Raw genomic sequence first — 23,129 nt, 5'->3', positions numbered from 1 at the left:
TTACCTGACTGCTTCATATGCCTGCTTCAGTCCACTGACACTACGTCATCCCCCGCATTACACATCCCTCTAATCCACTATCCTTTGTATGCCTTACACTCACTTGCAAGTTTAGGCTCCTAACACTCAAAGCTCAAGGACTACCATATACTCCAGTCACTCCCTGATACACAAAAGTGCCATCCAAATCATAACAATGCATCATATCATTTAAGCAATCCCATAAAATGCAACAATTATCTTATCCTCGTATGGTAATAACTCATTTATGTATAAGAATGAAATTCATTACTCGCAACGGGTCAGTTATATATATCTAGCACCTAAATAAAACCCCTTATCGTTTAAGCCAGTTTTCTACCAACTAGGTTCTTCACTGGGCATTCAGAGACAACTAGCACCTAAACAAAAGCCTATGCTTATATGCCAGTCTCCCACCTTTATGGGTTAGCATTGAAGTCTCACACTTTATGGGCCAATGTCCTCCCAAGAAGAAAGAATGGGAGGATGCTCTAACATACCTCAGTAACCAGCTGAACACAAACCATAGTAAGCAGAACTCTGCCAACCTTGCTTGACCCAAGTGTCACAGGCTGCAACTACAGAGCATTACTCCTGCTCCATGGTGTCCCTTATATGAGTTGCCCAGGTGAGAAAGGGAGAGACTGTGGAGAAGAAGCAGGAGCGAGAGGAGGAGGGAGAAAGAAACTGACAATGGAAAAATCATAATGGTTTCAAGTGAGGTTAATCATTGACAGATCACAGAGCAGAGTTGCAATAAGGATACAGACAGGAGAAAAAGACATTAGTGTAAAGCAACAGGCTTTAGAAAGGATATGCCTTAAAAGCATAATTCACTTTACAAATTCTCATTCTAGTGTTTCTAACATATCTATATTGTAAATATATAAATGCTGTATTGTCATGTATTACTTCATTCTTATGTGCTAACTTATTCAATAAACTAGTTAGCTAACTAAATATCTACCTATATCTATTCCCATGTTTGCCACAATACAGCAGGGTAGCCCAGAGTTAGAGCATTATACATTATATAGACATCTCTAATGAGAAATGCAAGCAAACCATCATGTAGCTAGCAACCTATAATATTTATCTTACATAAAAATTTTCAATCAATTAACAATATCTGCTTCATAGGAAATTCTAAACCCACAAAAGTGAGTTCCAAATTCAGTTTATGTATCATCAATAATGGCTAAATCTTGATGTTCCACCTTGAAAATCAGCAACATGATTTTTCTTCATCACGATCCAAGTACAAAAATAACTGAGATTTAAAAAGGTACAAAAACTGACTCTGATGGGAGACTCTAATATGAAATTATTTCACTTAAAAAGCAGATAGTTCTACAAGTTCACTTACACCAAAATTTCTTAAATACTGAAACCAACTACTAGCCATTAAGATCATGTAACAGCATCTCAAGTATTACTGATGAGTCTCCAAAATTAAGAGCATAAAGATGATCAATACTCAAAAAGTTTAAACAAAATCATGTATGTAATACCCCATTTTAAGCATAGTTAGACTACCAAAAAGTTTAATAGATATAAAGAAAGATAAAGAAACATAAACAAAGACAGGTAAGATCACAAACATAAAGAATGTGACTAACATGTATATTGGTAGTTTCATAAAATTAATACTACACACCTCAACTCTTCCTGACTCCCAGCAATTGGTGAGGGAGGACCATGGCCCCCATCTAACTTTATATGTTTTGACTCATTAACTTGTGTGGAAAAATGGTGTTTCGTCTTCACAGATCCCCGAATGTTATCAGGCATTACCTGAAATAAGTTCCAGGGATCAGCCACACACACAGGAATATAACTCGAATAAATATGATATTTACAGTCTCTACAGTATTTAGTGTAGATTCTGGAAAAAAAAGCCCTACTATGGGTATTACAAAAAATGCATGAAGACAAAGAAAATGGGTGTTTACATTTGAACAACAATGTTTGAGATTCTTGATTCATTTACACAAGAGAGTATGAAATTAGTGATTCACTTAGAAGTGCATGGAATTAAAGTCAATTAAAAAATTTCCCCAATCTACATTTTTTATAAAGCCTTCTTCCTTAACTACAACCATATATCTTAAAGACTGAGTGAGCACAAATCTGATGATAAGGTAATGAGTTATCCCTCAAAATGAACAATGTATTTACTTCCTCATGTTTACTTCCTTCACACTTCTCTATTCCTTCTAAAAACTCATCCTCAACTTTCAAATCTTTTGAATGCTACATGCTTATAAAACATCTATGACTAATGCATTTTTCACAAGTATTCATCCATTATGATTAATACACCTATATGCTTATATAAAAGGGTAGTAGTAGCATGGTACTGGGTATCTGTGCCCTTTGCCAGCCTGCACGGTCTGGACTGAGTTCTGCATATTAATATCCACAAAAGATGCATGTAATGTCAGATGTAAGAGGCTTACCTGCAACCACTAAAGATAAGAAGTTCCATATGACTGAATGGATTACATTAAGAGGAAATGATTCCCATAAAAAAAAGTTGTAGATATTTTCATTAAGGGTAATTCACACTTATACAGCATGTGCATGACAAAGTTAAGCTGTTGAACATTGATTGCATAACAGCAAGCATTAGGAAATTAGGCTTTTCTAAACAATGCATTATTCATGCAGTTAATCTCCAGCATATTTCATTTGTATGACCACTTTCCCTAAATTACTTATTCCCTAACCATATTCCCAAGATCACAAACAATTCACATCCAACACCTCCCAGTGATTTAATTCCTGAAGAGCACAATATCTAATCCACATTTTCCAGTCCTTAATATCTTTCAGATCATGGTAATGCACTAAAATAATTTCTAATCCCCACTTTCTCTCAGTACCATAATAATTCCCCAACACTCTCATTCCTAATCCCTATATTTCCTTATTAGAATGATTCCCTTACCCACAGACTCATATTCTCCAGATTTCCTCAGGATCATAAAATTTCCCTCACTCTCCTATATCCTACATTCCCCCAAGACCATACTACTTCTCTTCAATTCCTGACTAAAACATTCCCTACATTCCCATGATGTTACAATCCCATCCCTCATAACACACATTTCCACATTCTATCATTACTAAAATAACCTTACACTCTCATTCATAATTCCCATGTTCCTTATATTTCCGTGCATTAACATATACCTTGTTCACATCCCCACACTCTCATTCAGAATTCTTTAACTCATATTTCCATCCATTAAAATTCACCTTGCTCCCAATAATATGGGGGTAGTTTCCAGTTATATGGATGAATCAAGACCACAGCACTTCTCTGTTCTCATACATGCATCCTTAACAATGAGCAAGGTTAAAAGTCAACCACACTACTACAGTGTTTTCCTAATTATTCACTTTACACACAACTGCAATTTGATACGGGAAAGTAATGTCTCTATCAATATTTTCAACCTTATACACAAGCACCTTCTCTGTCCAAGAACAATAATCATTCCCTTTGTATCCTTGCCAGAAATACTAGTAACTCTCACAACATTAGGCAGGAACATTAGGTAGACACATTAGGTAGAAGTAGTTGTTAGGAACACTAAGAAGTCTCTGAAAACACCGTGCTAGAGTTTCCCTCTATCACTGGCCTGTTAAGGGTGAGGCACTAAAGGTTAAGAAGCGGCACTGGAGTTCAACAGTTACGGAGACCCTTTTTTGCCATGGCCACCCACTTGAAGGAGTTCCCAATGGGAACAGGCATCAGAAATAGAGACAGACAGATAGATACATAGAATCAGAATATATATCAAATGAATAAAAAATTTTGAACCATCAACTTACTGCTTGATTCATCTCTAGCCAGCCATTCCACCAATCATATAATGAACAAAATCATCTTATAATAAATACCAAAAATATTAAAAACAAAATTGTGAGTAGCTTCTCACCTCCATGGGAGAAAATGTGCCATCACTGCCTCCACTGCAACCAACTTTTTCAAACTCCTCTGTGTCTGTTTCTGACTCATGGTGTTCCCTGCAGAGTTCAAGGCATATACTGATTATCTGAGCCATCAACCTCATCACTGTCCATGAACATTTGATGGAATGAGACAATCATTTAAGAAAGTAGGATATGGATATTTCTTAGCAGTTAACTGTATGGTAAATGTAGTTTAAATGCTTCCCCATTTCTACAGTCAATGGCTAGAGCTTCTTTTTAACCATGTGCTTCTACTGCCTTACTAACGTAGCATAAGGAACAAATGAACAACTACACACATCAACTCAAAAGCTGTCTTGTATAATGCGCTGAAACCAAAACGTACCATCCACAGCCAAGCCCTATCAATCATTCCATTATCTGACTTGACCACTTCATATGCCTTTCTTCAGCCAAATGACAGCATTCCCAACCCCATATACTACACCAATCAATCTCATTCTTAAGTATGCCTCTCAATCTCCTTTACATTCAATATCCAATCACCTAAAAGCTCCACTCCATCCTCTCATTCTTCCCCTCCCCTTTCTTTCCTCTACTTGTAACATGTAGATCATCTTTGTCAGTCTTTTCTTACTTACCCTCTTCATATGTCTGAACCATTTCAGCCCACCTTGGTCAGCTGTCTCAGTCAGACTCTGCCTACTACACACATCTCTCTTATGCTGTCAATCCTTATGGTATCAAACCAATTCACACCACACATCATCCTCACTAATCCATTTCCAACATGTCCACCTTCTTCCTATCTTTCGCATTCAAGGGCCCAAGATATAATTCTTTGAGAACTAAATGAGAGGTAGAAAAGAACAAAATTAATACAGTATAGCTGTGGAGAAAATAAATTATATGTGTAATGATAAAGTAACATACAATAATATGGTGCTGCAGCAACAAATGTGAAGGTATCAACTCACCGAGTAAGTGAGGACGGTCGCAGCTGCTGACCTCTGATGACACCATCTCGGTCAGGGGTATTACGCGGAGTGGCAGAGTTAGCTGTAGTGACTGCTGAGGCATACACATCACTACTCCCTTCCTTCACAAATGTTCCACTACTCCTGGAAGATAATCATACCCAGTAAGACACTAAAAAAACCATATCTCTGGTGATCATGTTTCAACCAACCTAGCCTTCTATCCACTGTCAGTTTATCCAACAATCACATTCTTAATCCCTGTAACCATCTCTTTATCTACTTATCTACCAATGCAGTTAAAGGAGTCCATAATTTCCCTACCCATACATGAAGTGCAGCCTTGATGTTGCATGTATTCCATAAAACAGGCCTTAAGGTTATATAATAATAACAATAATAATAAAACATGTATGGAAAAAAATAGTAATGAAAGAATCTGGTTACTGAGTTTTGGAGAGTGCATGAAAGGAGAAAATAGAGAGTAAATGTGAATAAAAGCAACATAATTACATTTTGGTAAGGAAAAAGTCAAGGAGAAAAACATAAGGAAGTGAGGAAATGTTAGTCATCCAAGGTGGAATTAGAGAAAAGAAAACTAAAAAGAGCTGCAGCTTCATTAGGAGAGATAACAGTGGTATCACTGTAACAGAAACTGGAGGAGTGGTAGTAAAACTATAGTTATGGAGTAATGGTACTAAAATTGGTCATTACAAATACTTTTCACAATAGACCTGATAACCTATCTATCTATGAAAGAAAAGGTGTTAACGTTTAGTAAAAACTATATCTAAGATAAGGCTTATCATTACAGGTCTATTACTTGATAATAAGAGTTGAGATTAGGAAAGAAGTACTTAGGAGTATGGTCTTGACATTAAAAGTTACAACTGCAGGCTCAATAACAAGTGGGAGAGTTACATGAGAGCACATGTGAGAGGTAACTGGGACTGTAATGAATTGTGCACAATACTGAAATACAGACTGTAGCAATAGGACTGCCACAACTGATTAATACTAAGGGTTGATGCTGAGAATTACTTGAGAATACAATTTCAATGTCAGGTTACTTAAACTACGTTCTTCAACATGTGAGGAAGTTACTTGAGTGAGCATAATTTAGAGGTACCTGGGAGTGTGAGGAATAGTGGCACGGGAATGAAGTGCAGACTGGAGCAATGGAGGGACTGCCACAACCTCTCCAACTACCAGCAAGGATGCCAGCTCTGGTAGTATCACTCGTAGCTGTTCAATGTTCTCTTCAGTTAACTGTAAATCAGAAAAAAATTTCACTCAAACCTCATTTTGCTGAGGGAAATGACATTTTGATGCACTTCCTCAATAGATCCAGAAATGATCACCCATGTCCTACAAGAAAATCTGTTTCAATATAGTGTTTTGGAAGGCTATAATTTTCATGGCTCTCCATACCTATTTTCAATGACAATACCATTTAGGTGGTCTACATTCATCTATCTGTTTACAACTACCATCTAAACTTTACCAAAGCACAGAATTCCATATCTAACACTTACAGGTACATCCTGAACCTTGGGTAAGAAATACCTTTGGTAATGTATCATCAAATTTATCAGGTGGCTGTGTGGCAAAGTCTGGAGGTAGATCATCCAGCCCAGGGAAGAGGCTAGCGAGGAAGTGTGAAGAAAAATGTTGGATAAATTGTCTTCTTGTTGTTACCTCGCGCTGCCACACCTCCCCGCTCTCAGAGCTTAGAGTTGTCGCCCACTGTGGTAAAATAGAATATTAGCAAGGGTTAGATGTAATCAAATAAAAAGGGTAAAAATATCAGCAAACCTGGACTAAATTTTCCACTAATATGCAAAATGCATGGGAGTCATCTCCATTAGGAAATGACCTTTTACTTGAGCAGCATGTAACAATAAAGTGAAGAATGTGTAGTCTTAACTGACACAGATCTTTTCCTTTACCATGTAATCATGTGAGACAGAAGCATTCTTAACCTTGAAATGCCACACAACATTCCATTAAAAATCCATAAACAATGAAATCCCAAAATTCAAGAGAAAAGAATGTAGCTTATCTAATCAGAAGCTGTTATTCCATTTCAAAGAAGCTATCAGTTTAACCCAACCATAAAACCATGGCTCTGAAAGTAGGAGACCAAAGAGATGGAAGGATGATGAAACAAAAAAATTGGGTGTCAGGAATTGAATATTCTGGAGGGAAGGAGGCATGCATAGGATAGAATAAATTGGACAGATGTGGTATACAGGGGACGACATGCAGTCATTGAGCATATGAGAGGCATTTAAAGTGGTCAAGGTAAACCATGAAGTGGTCTCCAGGGAGTGGCTTTGAATAGCAGGCAGTGGTTTCAGTGCATTATACATGGCAGCCAGAGAGAGTATGTGTGCAAGTGTGGTCACTCTTTGTTTGTTCCAGATGCTACCTCAATATGAAGGAAGAGAATAAGGTATATGGAAAAACTAACCTGAACAAAAGCTTTTGAGAAAGCATGCCGACGAGCCACTTCGGTAATGGCTCCAACATAGACATGAGGAGCACGGTGAATCTGTTCAACCACTTGCAACAGTCCTGACAGACGACGGACATTCTCATGGTGCATGCTTAGCTTGTTGTCCAACTCATACAGTCTCTTCTCTATATACATAATCCATCTTTAAGAGAAAGAAACAGAGTTGGATGAGCAGCAATCTTAAATTTTTAGATAAGAAAATCTACTAAAAAAAAATCACTCAGCAATGTGGTTGAATTATATAGCACAAAAGAAAGACAGATATGAATACAAAGCTGAAAGGATAGGAAAACGGAGAAAAGCTTAACCTTAAAATATCTCAACAAGTTTTCCTTTCCAACTGTCAAAATTCAAGTTCTTCAAGCTGTTTAAAAAAATTTACTTAACATTACTATTTCTTAAGATATCCATTTTTTTTTTTTTATACTTTGTCGCTGTCTCCCGCGTTTGCGAGGTAGCCATATATCAATATAAAAATTCACTTCAAAAGTATATTTCATCCACTACATTCTGTATAAATTTTGTAGATGTTTCAGCACAATGCATTGAAGTGAAGGAGGAGACCTGAGTATCGAGCTGCCACTGTGCATATTTCATTGTTTACTTTACCTATACCAAAAAACTGATGACTGATGGATAAATATACATGCAGAGACAAGGCTAAGTAAGCATGAGATTATATGGTGTTACATGACAGACATGCAGATTTTTTCAGTAATGGATATGACATCATTTCTGAAGTTGTTTTTCCTTTACTGTTCATCTCTGCATCAGCACATACTCACTTTAATCTGACATGTAAGTTCTCAGACAGTTCCTCTTTTGCTTTGATACATCTTCTCTTTATGTCTTGTATCTGTGAATGAAAGCATATTATTTATTTCATGCTTTAGATAACACTAAGAGCAGTAACACATCATCAATAAAAGATAAAAATTACCCTTAAAAAGATCCAATACAGCAAGAACTTTACACAACCAGCTCTGGTTTAAGTTACCAGCAATAAAAAAAGTCTACAGCCAAAAACATGTGAATCTAAGAAGTTTGATCCTCCTCTTTTTCCAGTGAGTTGCAGTTTTATAACTCTCTTTGGCTTTCCTAATACTTTTATTGATATTTCACACTTCTCACAATCATGCACAATTCTCATGTTTAGATTACTGCTGCGAGATACTTAAACTTTGAAAATGAGGACATGTAACCAGTGGGTTCGGAGAAAAGTCTAAAAGCATTATTCCACTCTACAAATGCAAAGATCAAACATATTTTTCTTCCCTATGTTACAGTACATAAGAAGTTAACAGTGTTCTGCACTTGCCCGTTGATGATTCTTGAGCATATGCATGAGGTTCTTGCGGTGTGAGGTGCAGAGATCAGGAAAGATGGATGGGTCATTCACCTTCCCTGCTCGACTTTGGTTTTTAAGTAAAGCCTGAAACCAAATTTTAAACACTGCAATTATCTATACACTAAAAGATGTTTTTACAGTCCAAAAAGTTAAAAAGTAGTGCATGACTTCTCTTTAGATAAAACTAGTAGCAATCAAATGCATCCTAGAGATCAGTTCCTACAGATGCCTACAATTTCCAAATAATAAATGACTAATCACCTACAGAGGTACTGATATTCTTCTATAATTAACAATTCTTGTCCTATGTCACACACACTAAAGTGGCCCTAAGGAATCTGCTATGTATTCTCAAATGTACAAAATCCTTCAGTAACTGATTTTCTTATTATCCTTTCTCTCACCAGTCTCTTTTTCCCTACTCTGTTAATTCTAACAGCCCCAATGTAAGTACCTAGAGCTAATGTTATTTCTTTTTTGCTTAATCTTTCTATACAATGAAGACTTTCACTTTCCCCTTTTGTATACCACCATGCAATCTTTAATTCATTAGCCAATTATTCATATACGTATTCACTGATCATACAGCGCCTTGTTCCTATCTACACAAGGTTGAGACAGTGAAAATAGTCTATCTCAATCACACATATCCACAATTATGGTATGCTGAACAAATGCTTCATAGCAACTGTAGCAACTGTAAATGTTTCACTTCTCTCTCTACGCTGATTTTCACACTTTTTGCCTTAAGTGACAAAAACAGGCAGATAATGATAGAAAGACAAAGAAAAACATAGGGGGACAGAGAGAGAGAGAGAGAGAGAGAGAGAGAGAGAGAGAGAGAGAGAGAGAGAGAGAGAGAGAGAGAGAGGTCTTATATTAACAGACAAAAAGACATATAGACAAACATATGATGTAACTATATAGTCACAGATACGGAGACACAATAAAGCAGACAAATTTAATACATAAAAATACTGAGACATAAATTGCAGGAAAGATGAAAGACATTCACATATAGACTAACAAACAAACTGATAGATGCATACATATAGAGTAAAAACAAAGGCAAACTAATTCATATATACACACATTGAAAAAAGAAAAGCCATAAGTCCACCAAATGAGAAGTTATATAAATCTTTCAAACTAATTGGTACTATGTTAAAGTCTATGGATACTTCATACATAGACAAGTAACCTTTGTCCCCTTTACCAATGCTCTCATTTGTTCTCTTGTCTTTCATACATTATAAACCTCCCTCCAAATAACTCAATGACTTACCCGTAATATCTCTTCTAGACCGCTTGTAATTACCCACCTGAGCAAAGTTATTTTGTTCCTGAACAATTTTGTTAGCCTCATGCATCAGCTGTTCAAGGCCAAATAGCCGTTCACCAAGACCTTTGATTTCTTTCATTCGTGGTTGATCTGCTTCACGAATTGCTGAATCTACCTCAGTAGACAGCTGAGTTAACAGCCCTTCATTGATCTGCAACAATTACATCCAATATCAAATACTCCTCATATAATGGCGTATGTGATCCATAAACTAACTCCAATGCAACTCACTCCCCTACTGTTTTATTCAATTTCTATTAGCATATCCAATAAGCCTCAACAAATAGGTGTATAATCCTGCATAGAACAAGATTGCAGTTTGACAACAGCAATGTACAAGATTATGTGTAACACCTACAAATCAATATAATAGATTCAAAGATGGATTTAAGTATGAACCTAAAAAAAAAGATAGGACTGCATTACATTAACAAGGTCATTCAATGTATACTTTAATGGGGTATTAAGAAAGGTTATGGATGCAAATGCAGGTAGTAAATTGAAAATGCAGACTTAACTGGGAATGTGAATACAAGAGTCAAAAAGTGGATGGCATACAAAGATATGTCAATACATGGACACCAAAATGACTGACTTCTAATGCTGAGCTTTTGCTATGTGGATTTGATTAAGAGTCAGAAATGCAAGATATGGTATATGTCAGTGGATATCTAACAGCTCAACCCATAATAAAAGATGATTAAAGAATATTAATAAACATTAAAGCATTATTCACCTGTGTTAAACCTCGATAACAGAGCTGCGCAATCTGTTCCACGTCACTCTGGCTGTCTTTGGCACTGATCCACTCCAGCAGGCTCATGGTCTTTGTATCATAGTCATCACCATCTGATAAAACTCACAGATGATAGTGATCTTTATAGTACTCCAATGCTTTCTGATTCTCCAATGATTTCATTAGTACATCCTCCTTCAAAAACTGAGTCCCTAAGCAAGCACTAGCTTCCTCATTCCATAATTTGTTAAACAAAACTCCTTATCATAAACTTCCTGAGTTTACCCTATATTCATTATCAAAATTATTTCAGTGTTCCTTACTTATTTTACTTACTTAATTTTGCTTACTATGTTGATCCATTCAGTGCTTTTAGTCTCCAGACACACCACCTTCACACACAAAATCATTCCTTTGCGTATGCTCAAAAGTCCTCTGCCCACTCTCATTTGAAATATCACAAGCCATATTCACTTAACTCACTGCATCATTCCATCTCTTCCATGGTGCCCCTCTTCTCTTTGTACCTTCATCTATTCCATCATACAACATCTTGACTACCTTATTATATACAATGCATTCTCCATAGTCTTACCATCTTAAGAGACTTTTGCCCATGCATCAACCAAAAGGTATCTTCACTTCATACTCCCTTTTCATTCTTTTCCTACTCTACCAGTTCTCTTAGCCCCAAAAACACTATCCATCATCTCTACTGCTATTATCTTTTACCTATACTGACCTGGAAAAACAAGCAACTTCTACCTATCTTTTTTTTTTTCTTTTTTTTGCTTTGTCGCAGTCTCCCACGTTTGTGAGGTAGCGCAAGGAAACAGACGAAAGAAATGGCCCAACCCACCCCCATACACATGTATATACATACGTCCACACACGCAAATATACATACCTACACAGCTTTCCATGGTTTACCCCAGACGCTTCACATGCCTTGATTCAATCCACCTATCTATCTTATTCTATTTCCAATCCCATGAGACAGATCAGGTACATAAGCCTCAAGTCACTCATATACATCCTTAACTCTAACTATATCTCTGATGCCTCTTCCAAATGGAACTCCCTCAAAGAGTGGCAATGGCAACAAAGTCTCCATAACTAAAGAACTCTAGTGAAACATGAACCTCTTCACCTATAAAGTGCTGTTCACTTTCTCACTTTGCACACTAAGTTGTATATTCATGGACACTTCTGTGCTGAAAATATGTACATGCAAAACTTTTATTCCCAATGATGTCCACATTCTACATATCCTTTCACCACTGTCACTATTTCCTGGGACCTTAACCACATATCCTTTCACCACTGTCATTCTTTCCTGGAACCTTAACTACTTATCACTCCTACTCTCTCTACCTACCAATTTCCATCAGTCAAATACAATCTCCACAATATCCACATCCTTAGCTGCTATTCCTAATCTTCTCCAAGAAGTAACCTTAACTTCCCTTCTTTACCACCACATAGTGCATATGCAACTGTTACAATATTTTTAAAACCAATCTGTTCACTCATACCTATATAGTGGTTACCATGCCACTTTAACATTCTATCAAATCTCCCTTTATCATCATACAATCACATGGACACTCCTCAACAAGGGAAAAGATGGACTCCTTTGGAATGGGAGGTTCTTCAACAAGAATGTATTCCACTGATTCAACTTCAAGGAAGACGACTTCTGACTCACAGTGTAGTCACAAGCTGGCAGATTCCAGTTACATCACCCATCTCCCTTTTCCTACAATCTGGGACTTATTACCAACATCTATCCTTCTCACTTATAAGTATTGGAGTCTTTTGACATCAGCTTTCCTCAGACTAACCCTAATCCCTTACATATATTAACGGATCCTAACCCTTATCTTCTTTCATCTGACCTGCCTCCCTAGCCTGACCTACATTCCATATTCCTAACCCTTGTATGAGAACAGTATTACCTTTATCTTCCTCAGGTTTTTCCTCCTCAGCTTCCTCTGTAGCTTTTTCCACATCAAGATTCTGATCCCTTTTCCCAAGAAGAGCTGGAAGCACTGGTATTCTTGCTAGCAATTTAAGATCTTCATCAAAACTAAAAAGAAACGACACATTGGTTACTAAACAACATTTTTTTTTTTTTTTTTTTTTTTTTTTTTTTTTTTTTTACTTTGTCGCTGTCTCCCGCGTTTGCGAGGTAGCGCAAGGAAACAGACGAAAGAAATGGCCCCCCCCCCCATACACATGTACATACACACGTCCACACACGCAAATATACATACCTACACAGCTTTCCATGGTTTACCCCAGACGCTTCACATGCCTTGCTTCAATCCACTGACAGCACGTCAACCCCTGTATACCACATGACTCCAATTCACTCTATTTCTTGCCCTCCTTTCACCCTCCTGCATGTTCAGGCCCCGATCACACAAAATCTTTTTCACTCCATCTTTCCACCTCCAATTTGGTCTCCCTCTTCTCCTCGTTCCCTCCACCTCCGACACATATATCCTCTTGGTCAATCTCTCCTCACTCATTCTCTCCATGTGCCCAAACCATTTCAAAACACCCTCTTCTGCTCTCTCAACCACGCTCTTTTTATTTCCACACATCTCTCTTACCCTTACGTTACTTACTCGATCAAACCACCTCACACCACACATTGTCCTCAAACATCTCATTTCCAGCACATCCATCCTCCTGCGCACATCTCTATCCATAGCCCACGCCTCGCAACCATACAACATTGTTGGAACCACTATTCCCTCAAACATACCCATTTTTGCTTTCCGAGATAATGTTCTCGACTTCCACACATTTTTCAAGGCTCCCAAAATTTTCGCCCCCTCCCCCACCCTATGATCCACTTCCGCTTCCATGGTTCCATCCGCTGACAGATCCACTCCCAGATATCTAAAACACTTCACTTCCTCCAGTTTTTCTCCATTCAAACTCACCTCCCAATTGACTTGACCCTCACCCCTACTGTACCTAATAACCTTGCTCTTATTCACATTTACTCTCAACTTTCTAAACAACATATAACAATAAATTCTAGGAAACAACACATTGGTTACTAAACAACATATAAAAATAAATTCTATCTTTAAACATAATGTGTAGTTATAATTCTATAATGGAGCAGTTCTGATGTCGTGTGAAAAACATGGAAAACATGGTGTTAATGAGACTACCTATTATCTCCTCATTTCTCTCATGCCCATTCTCTCTGGGAACTCCCTCAATGGGATAGCCACATTAAAAGAGTTTCTGTAACGAGTGAATTCCAGTGCTGCTTCATAGCCGTCAGTGCCTCATCTTAACAGGCCACTGGCAGAAAGCAACTCCAGCACAGTGTTTCCTGACTACTTCTACCTCATGTGTCTAACTACTGTTCCTGCCAAACATTCCAATCTACTACTTCTACCCATTGCTCGTACCTACTACTGTCTACTGCTCCTACTGTTTTGCCAAAAGGCAGGGCTGGTGCACAGTGTTAACCACAGAATAATCTAGAGTTACAAAGAGTGAGTTGAACGAATTAGTGTAGTCTAGTATTGTGTGACAAGGAAAGACGGAATGTTTGTGGACAGAAAGCCAACAGTCCATGTGTGGGTGAGGCAGAAAGAAAAGACAGATATCATGATCACAGGAATGCAACTTGACAACCACTGAAGTGCCAACACCCTATTAAGCCATCACCAACTGTCCCAATACCAAGGCAGGTAGTACCAGTAATATAGGTCACTGGTCTGTGGCTGCCTACCAACTACTACCTAAGACAAAATGCAAAAATATCATGGGTAAAAATCATAACAAACAATTTTCTCGACTTACTTCTCAAGAATCTCAAACTTTTCTTCCCGTCCTTTTAAATAGTCATTAAAGCTTTGCTCGAAGTTCTCAAATCTGTTCTTAAAAGCTGACACAATATCTTCAAGATTTGCTACTACTGCAGCCCATCCTGCAACAAAGAGAGCAAAATAATTCTATATTAAAAATTCACATAAAACCTATAACCTCAAAGCTTTTTCTTGACTACATCATCAGTTGTTCTTTTAACAGTTTCAGTGCAAATCTCTGTGTGCTGTGAGGAACTTCAAAATCTCTAGTAACAACCAATCACTCAACATCCAACATACCATTTCATTATACCTCCTCCACAATTTAGCTAAAACACGACAAAATCAATAGCACATCAAGTGACCTAAAACATAAGATTTATCTTTCAGATCTATCTATCCAGCTGAATGTTAATCAATATACTTTAAAGCAAAGTTTTCTTTTAATTTACTAGACTTATTAGTAAAACCAACTGAAAATCTAAATACCTTAACTTAAACTTCATTTAATTTCAAAACTTACTGATAAAACACACAGTAAATTAGTCTAATTTAAGCGACACTTAATTTCAAAAATTTTCTTTTCATTTAAAATAAAGAATCTAATTCTTAGCAACAATTTAGCCTTACCTTTGGATAATAACCTAAGGAAGGTAGGATATACAAATTCACATAAGAAAGATCAACCAAGTCTAGGCAAAGGTGACATCTGATAATGGTGTTACTGAAAACCAAACTCTATTGATTTCAGCGACAAGAGACTTCCACCGACAACCAAAGCAAGGTAACACCTAGCACCATGGTTCCTTGCAGACTGCCTTGGCTATGAAAAGAGTACCAACCTCTGGATCTAACATAAATTCTGAGGGAGAAGTGGGAGATGAGACCACTTCAGAAGACAAATGGAAAAGATAACACCAGATACACTAACCCTGCTGCTGGAGGTGCTGGTCATGTACAAGTTGTTGGCATGTGCGAGTCTGGTCCCGGGAGTGCTCATGAAACTGCTGGGCCAATTGTGCCCGGGCAACCACTGTGTTGTAACTGGCAGGCATTTTCAGTGCCCCTTCCACTTGATCCTATACAAATGAAGAGATAGAATCACACATTTGTCTTAAACAAGAAGCAATGAAAAACTTCCATTTGGCTCTTCATGAGGATAAGAATACCCTGTCTGAAACAACTTTGGGACAACAAAATAGTAAAATACAATTATCAAGAGATCTTGAAAATGAAGCAAAAGTCCTCTTCATACCAATAACAGAATGAAAACACAAACAATTGGTCTTAACACTCCTGTCCATTAACGTTTTGCCTGACTTTTCATGTCGCAAACTTGCATGCCACCATTGTTTCTATGGTGACAGAAAGATGTCAAGAGTTGTGATGCATTCACTCACAAGAAAGAAAATGGAGGGCTTATGAGCTTAGCTAGCATCAATGTTTTGAAGATATCAGTACAAACACTATCACAACAGCGGAGGAAAACCGATGGACTTTTCATAAAATTTTTGATGCAAAATTTCATTAATTTCAGGCAAAACACTATACAAACTGATAAAAGCTAATACAAAATCTTTTATGTACTTTAAGACAAAACAATACACTATTGCAATGATGAAACAGAAGTAAACTCCATAGCATACTAATACATATTCTATCTATCTATCTATTTATATCTCTTTTGCCTATTCCCTTCAGGAACTCCCTTGAGAGGGTGGCCATAGCAAAAGTCTCCATTACTGGTGAACTACAGTGCTGCTTCTCAACCTTTTGTGCCGTATCCTTAACTGGATACTGGCAGAGAGCAACTAACACAGTGATTTCAGAGGCTCCTACCAAATGTTCCCCCATAAAAGATTAGATATACTTCAGAGCTTTATTGCAAGATATAAAATCAACTACAATATATCACTAACAAAATCAATTAAACAAGATGAAAGTTTACCAAAATGCCAAATCAAAAACAAAGTTCATCTTATTCAAATAAAAATCATCAATTCAAAAGTGAATTTAACTACAGTATTCTTTCATCGTTAGCTCTGCATATTTATACTGTAACATAAATCATAAGAACTAAAGTCATTGCAAACATAGCGTCTATCTACCTTCAAGTCAGTATCGGGGCCATAGTCAATACTTGGGGATGGAGGAACTTGTCCCTCAATAGTGGTTTTTGAAAAAAGGAAGATGGGATTTGTGTCAGTGCCAGCAGAGTATTGGCACACACGCAGATTTGGATCTAGTGCCTCCCCTCCAGAGATGAGCAAAACCTGCTTTTCAGGGGGCACCTTCATTGCTCTGTTAATCACCTCCTTAAGAACTGATACACTGTGAAGGTAAGACAATCAAATATAGTAAAGGTGCAACTGCAGTATGTGACAAAATCCTTTTCAGCTTACTAAATAAAAGATGAATATGTCTCATACAATAAAAGCTAAATGTGGCAACTTTTTCTTTATATCATTGGATTCTCCAGCCTTAGCTGAGTAATATCAGAACAACCACATAATGGCCTCATTTGCACACAAATCCCCTCTCTTACTGTCAAATACTTTATAGTGAATCCACAGCATACAATCTAGAAACAAGCACCACAATTATTCCATTCTTTACCTTAATATCGCCTGGTTTATCTCAATGATACCATGTCACCACCCATATATAGTACCAAATCAATCCAATTCACTCTGTCTCAAGCACAACTCTCGCCCCCAATGATGTTCAAGCACTTATACCTAAAGCATCCCTCACTCCATTCTTCTTCCTTCTTGGTTTTCTCTTCCCACTTCTGATATGCAGTCTTTCTTCACTCATGCACTTTGTATGTCTGAACTATTTAAGCACATCCAGTCAGTTCTTTCATTCAGACTGCACTTACTACTACACCCCTCTCTTACACAGTAATTCCTCATGTAATCAACCCAGCTTACACTCTCTCTCAATCTTTCTTACTGGGCTCTTTGTTACTTCTATTATGTGCCTTTTCATGTATTACCAATGCTAAATCTCTCTTGTCTTGGTTTTCAAAACACATGGGTAACAACAAACCTGATTTTCATACAAAAATGGTGCCCTAACAATCACAAGCTTGGTTATTTTTTTTTTATTTTTTATTATACTTTGTCGCTGTCTCCCGCGTTTGCGAGGTAGCGCAAGGAAACAGACGAAAGAAATGGCCCAACCCCCCCCATACACATGTATATACATACGTCCACACACGCAAATATACATACCTACACGGCTTTCCATGGTTTACCCCAGACGCTTCACATGCCTTGATTCAATCCACTGCCAGCACGTCAACCCCGGTATACCACATCGCTCCAATTCACTCTATTCCTTGCCCTCCTTTCACCCTCCTGCATGCTCAGGCCCCGATCACACAAAATCTTTTTCACTCCATCTTTCCACCTCCAATTTGGTCTCCCTCTTCTCCTTGTTCCCTCCACCTCCGACACATATATCCTCTTGGTCAATCTTTCCTCACTCATCCTCTCCATGTGCCCAAACCACTTCAAAACACCCTCTTCTGCTCTCTCAACCACGCTCTTTTTATTTCCACACATCTCTCTTACCCTTACGTTACTCACTCGATCAAACCACCTCACACCACACATTGTCCTCAAACATCTCATTTCCAGCACATCCATCCTCCTGCGCACAGCTCCATCCATAGCCCACGTCTCGCAACCATACAACATTGTTGGAACCACTATTCCTTCAAACATACCCATTTTTGCTTTCCGAGATAATGTTCTCGACTTCCACACATTCTTCAAGGCCCCCAGAATTTTCGCCCCCTCCCCCACCCTATGATCCACTTCCGCTTCCATGGTTCCATCCGCTGCCAGATCCACTCCCAGATATCTAAAACACTTCACTTCCTCCAGTTTTTCTCCATTCAAACTCACCTCCCAATTGACTTGACCCTCAACCCTACTGTACCTAATAACCTTGCTCTTATTCACATTTACTCTTAACTTTCTTCTTCCACACACTTTTCCAAACTCAGTCACCAGCTTCTGCAGTTTCTCACATGAATCAGCCACCAGCGCTGTATCATCAGCGAACAACAACTGACTCACTTCCCAAGCTCTCTCATCCCCAACAGACTTCATACTTGCCCCTCTTTCCAAAACTCTTGCATTTACCTCCCTAACAACCCCATCCATAAACAAATTAAACAACCATGGAGACATCACACACCCCTGCCGCAAACCTACATTCACTGAGAACCAATCACTTTCCTCTCTTCCTACACGTACACATGCCTTACATCCTCGATACAAACTTTTCACTGCTTCTAACAACTTTCCTCCCACACCATATATTCTCAACACCTTCCACAGAGCATCTCTATCAACTCTATCATATGCCTTCTCCAGATCCATAAATGCTACATACAAATCCATTTGCTTTTCTAAGTATTTCTCACATACATTCTTCAAAGCAAACACCTGATCCACACATCCTCTACCACTTCTGAAACCACACTGCTCCTCCCCAATCTGATGCTCTGTACATGCCTTCACCCTCTCAATCAATACCCTCCCATATAATTTACCAGGAAATTATATGGGAGGGTATTGATTGAGAGGGTGAAGGCATGTACAGAGCATCAGATTGGGGAGGAGCAGTGTGGTTTCAGAAGTGGTAGAGGATGTGTGGATCAGGTGTTTGCTTTGAAGAATGTATGTGAGAAATACTTAGAAATACTTTTTTCTCAAACCCCTGCAGCACATGCTGCCCTTTGTTCTTTTATCCTCAGGTCTTCAAACACAAAACTTACTTCTCTAATGCTAGGTTCATGTCAAAGGTCATCATGGTGCCAGTATCGACGAGAAACACGTAAATCATCTTGGCATCTAGTCACAACTTTCTATCACGTCATAACTGAAAAATACAAGATTACAGTAGGCTACATGTGATGTACCTGAATAAAGACAGCTAAATCAAAATAATCAAAAGTCTTTACTACATACATGAGGTAATCAAGTAAAAAATATATGGTCACAACACTACAGTTCAGAAGTGCCAGGACCATCTAATTATAGAGTAATTTTGGCCCATTATAATCACTAAAGTAACATTTAACTCACTCTCTTGGGTGATGGGTTTCATCCATCTCAATCATACAAAAAATTGCCACCCAACAGCTAATATATTCTTACATTAATTAGTTTCTCTAAATATATGCTAGAGATCATGGCACCATGACTGCACTTTTAGCCATTCCTATAAGTGCATCCAGGTTTCCCTTACTCTGTCTAATTTTCTGCTAATAATGAGCACGCTAGGAAATTTTAACATCACACAAGTTGGCGAAGTACATTAAGCAAAAACTGATCAACTATTGGCCAGTGTGTTCCTTCATCTTCTTAACCTTTTGTACGTGTACCATGTCTTTACTCCTCTGTATGTATGCACACACCCACACTACTAGCTTATGGCAGGTATTCATTCTATTGACCAAACCCCACAGGAGGATGAACAGCTGGGAGGACTGTATGCTAACTGCTGCAACCAGGATTCAAACCTATGCAAGTTTGATCCCAGGTAGCCCGCACAAGCGTGACATTCAGTAATGCTAACCACTACACCATGAAGGTTAATACCAATTAAGTTGAATACACTAGGTTATGCAAGGTAAGGAGGGGCCTAGGTCTGGAACCTCTTGGCTAGATTAGGTTAGCTGGTTTGAATCTTAACCTCAGATTTTGCTGTACGTCAAAGCCCTCCCCACTTCTTGCTGCATTACAATGGGAAGTGATTCTTTCATTGAACTTTACGTAGCAATCATGCAAATAATCCTATAGATGAAAAATAGCTGGATTCACCAATATTTTGACATAGGTTCTATCATTACTACAAAAACTCGGACTTTTATTAACACAAGCTTTAATGAATCCATCTACACCACGTCAAAATTCCAGTGAAAAATTTTGAGTCTTTTTCTTTGTATATATTAAGAACAGAACTTTGTATATATTAAACTTATATTTGTCAAAACATCAATAAAACTGAAGCAAGCTTGAGTGGTCTTTTATTGTAACAATTTCCTGACACAATCAATGAATGTATGCTTTTACCAAACGAGGGAAATCTGGTATGTAACAACCTCTTTCACAATTTGGAATTCTCATATCCCAATAATACAAAGCCCTCACACAACTGGGGATGGCTTTGAAGCACAAAAAAAATAAAAGACTGATTGAATTGAAAGCCAGACCTAAGCTAACTACTAGCAAAGATCTGAGACCCAATTTCATCAAGCATACTGTACGAGCATCCATCATGCACTGTCAATTTCTCCAAAAACCGTGTATGCAATATCTTTAACCCAGTATTTTTCAGTACATGCCAAACATTAAACTTGCTAGATCTTAAGTTATTGTCATTACTCTATTGAAGAACACCACAATAAATGATACAGAGTTAATCATACGACAACATATACCTTAATACTTGTATCCTGTATACAAAATATCAATGAACACAAATAAGGTAAATTGTATCAACTGTTGTGGATTCTTTATGAGCTTTAGGTCACACTGAAGGAGCACATGGCACTCTGAACAAGTTCATTCAGTCTACTTCGGAACTGAATTAGGTGAACAATGGAATCTTGAAAACCTTCACCCACACACAGAAAACAGTCAAATTGCAGTGAAATATTCTTTCATCGTACAAGGCAGAGCAAAATATCAAAAAGTAAGAGTGAACACACTCACTTTACGACTACCAAACTATTAGTCTATGAAACATTTCCCATCTCAAGGAAGGAGTTAAAGCAATTCACAAATAAAGTGAAGAAGGGAAGATAAGGACAACAATCAACATATATCTACAGTTGCTCTACAGGTTACTATTCCTCAAGATAACAATTGCAAAAATTGATAACCTCTTTCTTGACTCTACTGATACCAGTAAATGATGACTCTTAATAATTACCATCTAAATTACACATGGCATATTAAATATCATCACCACTATCACTATTCTGGCAGACACATGACTATAATAATCTAAGTCATGGAGCTGACTCATATGACACCATCGCCCAAGATAATCATGTCAATAAGTTCAAGTACTTCCATAACTTCATTTTAACACATTTTTTTTTTCATACTTCATTATCAACACTTATCAATACCTAGCAAAGGATATCTTTCGTGATCAACATAATGACTAACTCATTTTCCTTCCCACATGCTCTCAAAAAAAAAAAAGAAAACTCTCTGCCTTGGTGCCTCATATCACCACAACATTGCATAATGTGGAACAAAGGCATAACTTGCAACTGACTCACAGCGACCTTTCACTCTCGCTAACCTGAAGTCGACTGAAAAATTTTTTTAATCCACTTCGGCCTTACTTTATGTAAATCCCTGGTCGAGAAGTGAGCCAAGAAGGCTCGGTGCGTCCATCCCCCAGAGAACTTCCACTATTAATAGTCAGGTCTGCCTACGCAATCTTTGTTTACTATTTAGGTTGACCTTGTGTGTTGTTTACGCTTCCTGGGACCACAACATTGCCCTTAATTCCCTTATCTACGCCACTAACGCCACTACCGCACTCTCTGCCCCTTCACAGCTCTGTATTTCGACTTTTTACGCCCCAAAATCAGGACTTACGGGTTAAAAATTGGATGAAAGAGGCACTCGAACTGCGTCTCAGGTTGTGATTGTTTTGTTTTCCATTAGCGAATTTGGTCGCTTGTGCACAGACCCTGGCAGGGTTAGCAGCAGCCACACGTTCGCCAGTCCAGTGACATGCTTTTACAAATTAAAGAAGTATCATTTTTTCATATTTCTTCATGATATATTCTGTAATATTAAACAGTTATATATATAATCCCTAAAAGTAAATATCTTAGCAGAAAATAGAAAGGAGATATAATTCTACCTTCTTATAGAACGAATCTTAAGTCTAAAAGAATGCAGTTTCTTAGGCGTACACCCATAAAAACGCAATAGATGTAACCTATTAATTTTTCTCTCGATCAAATTTTATGTAATCACGTTTTCTCGTTTAAACAAATGGATAACTAAGTGCAAGATGTACATAACTATATATATATATATATATATATATATATATATATATATATATATATATATATATATATATATATATATATAGCCATTTCTCGCGTTAGTGAGGTAGCGTCAAGACAAGAAGAGATGACTAAGCCTCAGAGAGAATATTCCTCATTTGGCCCGCGTTTCTGTTCCCTCTTTTGGAAAAGTAAAACAGGAGGGGAGGATTTCTAGCCACCCCTCACCCCTCTTTTTTTTTTTCTGTCGCCTACGACACGCAAAGAATATGTGAGAAGTATTCTTTCTCCCCTATCCCCAGGGATATATATTTTTTTTTTTTTTTATACTTTGTCGCTGTCTCCCG

At 37.8% G+C, this 23,129-nt stretch overlaps 1 protein-coding gene across 4 annotated transcripts in view; it reads right to left on the bottom strand.

Moving 5' to 3' along the window:
* The window catches only part of Atg17 (autophagy-related 17), a 176,604-nt gene that overhangs the window by 97,990 nt on the left and 55,485 nt on the right, over nucleotides 1-23,129 (bottom strand). For 3 of the 4 annotated variants that reach the window (XM_071693020.1, XM_071693024.1, XM_071693022.1), the window contains 16 exons: nucleotides 22,361-22,501; nucleotides 19,516-19,619; nucleotides 16,832-17,054; nucleotides 15,655-15,802; nucleotides 14,719-14,845; nucleotides 12,843-12,973; nucleotides 10,885-10,997; nucleotides 10,129-10,299; nucleotides 8,777-8,890; nucleotides 8,244-8,314; nucleotides 7,414-7,600; nucleotides 6,507-6,686; nucleotides 6,070-6,209; nucleotides 4,941-5,084; nucleotides 3,969-4,056; nucleotides 1,679-1,815 (listed from right to left, as the gene is read on the bottom strand). In XM_071693020.1, coding sequence (XP_071549121.1) covers nucleotides 1,679-1,815; nucleotides 3,969-4,056; nucleotides 4,941-5,084; nucleotides 6,070-6,209; nucleotides 6,507-6,686; nucleotides 7,414-7,600; nucleotides 8,244-8,314; nucleotides 8,777-8,890; nucleotides 10,129-10,299; nucleotides 10,885-10,997; nucleotides 12,843-12,973; nucleotides 14,719-14,845; nucleotides 15,655-15,802; nucleotides 16,832-17,054; nucleotides 19,516-19,583 — 2,042 coding nt within the window. In that variant the 5' untranslated portion in view covers nucleotides 19,584-19,619; nucleotides 22,361-22,501. Of the gene's footprint in view, nucleotides 1-1,678; nucleotides 1,816-3,968; nucleotides 4,057-4,940; nucleotides 5,085-6,069; nucleotides 6,210-6,506; nucleotides 6,687-7,413; nucleotides 7,601-8,243; nucleotides 8,315-8,776; nucleotides 8,891-10,128; nucleotides 10,300-10,884; nucleotides 10,998-12,842; nucleotides 12,974-14,718; nucleotides 14,846-15,654; nucleotides 15,803-16,831; nucleotides 17,055-19,515; nucleotides 19,620-22,101; nucleotides 22,293-22,360; nucleotides 22,502-23,129 lie in introns of those variants that run through there. The other variant, XM_071693021.1, reaches the window with a different exon arrangement.

Source organism: Panulirus ornatus, chromosome 55 (genome assembly GCF_036320965.1).
Source record: "Panulirus ornatus isolate Po-2019 chromosome 55, ASM3632096v1, whole genome shotgun sequence".
Lineage (NCBI taxonomy): Eukaryota > Metazoa > Arthropoda > Malacostraca > Decapoda > Palinuridae > Panulirus > Panulirus ornatus.
The sequence above is the reverse complement of the archived record's forward strand: the minus strand, read 5'-3'. Positions and strand labels throughout refer to the sequence as shown.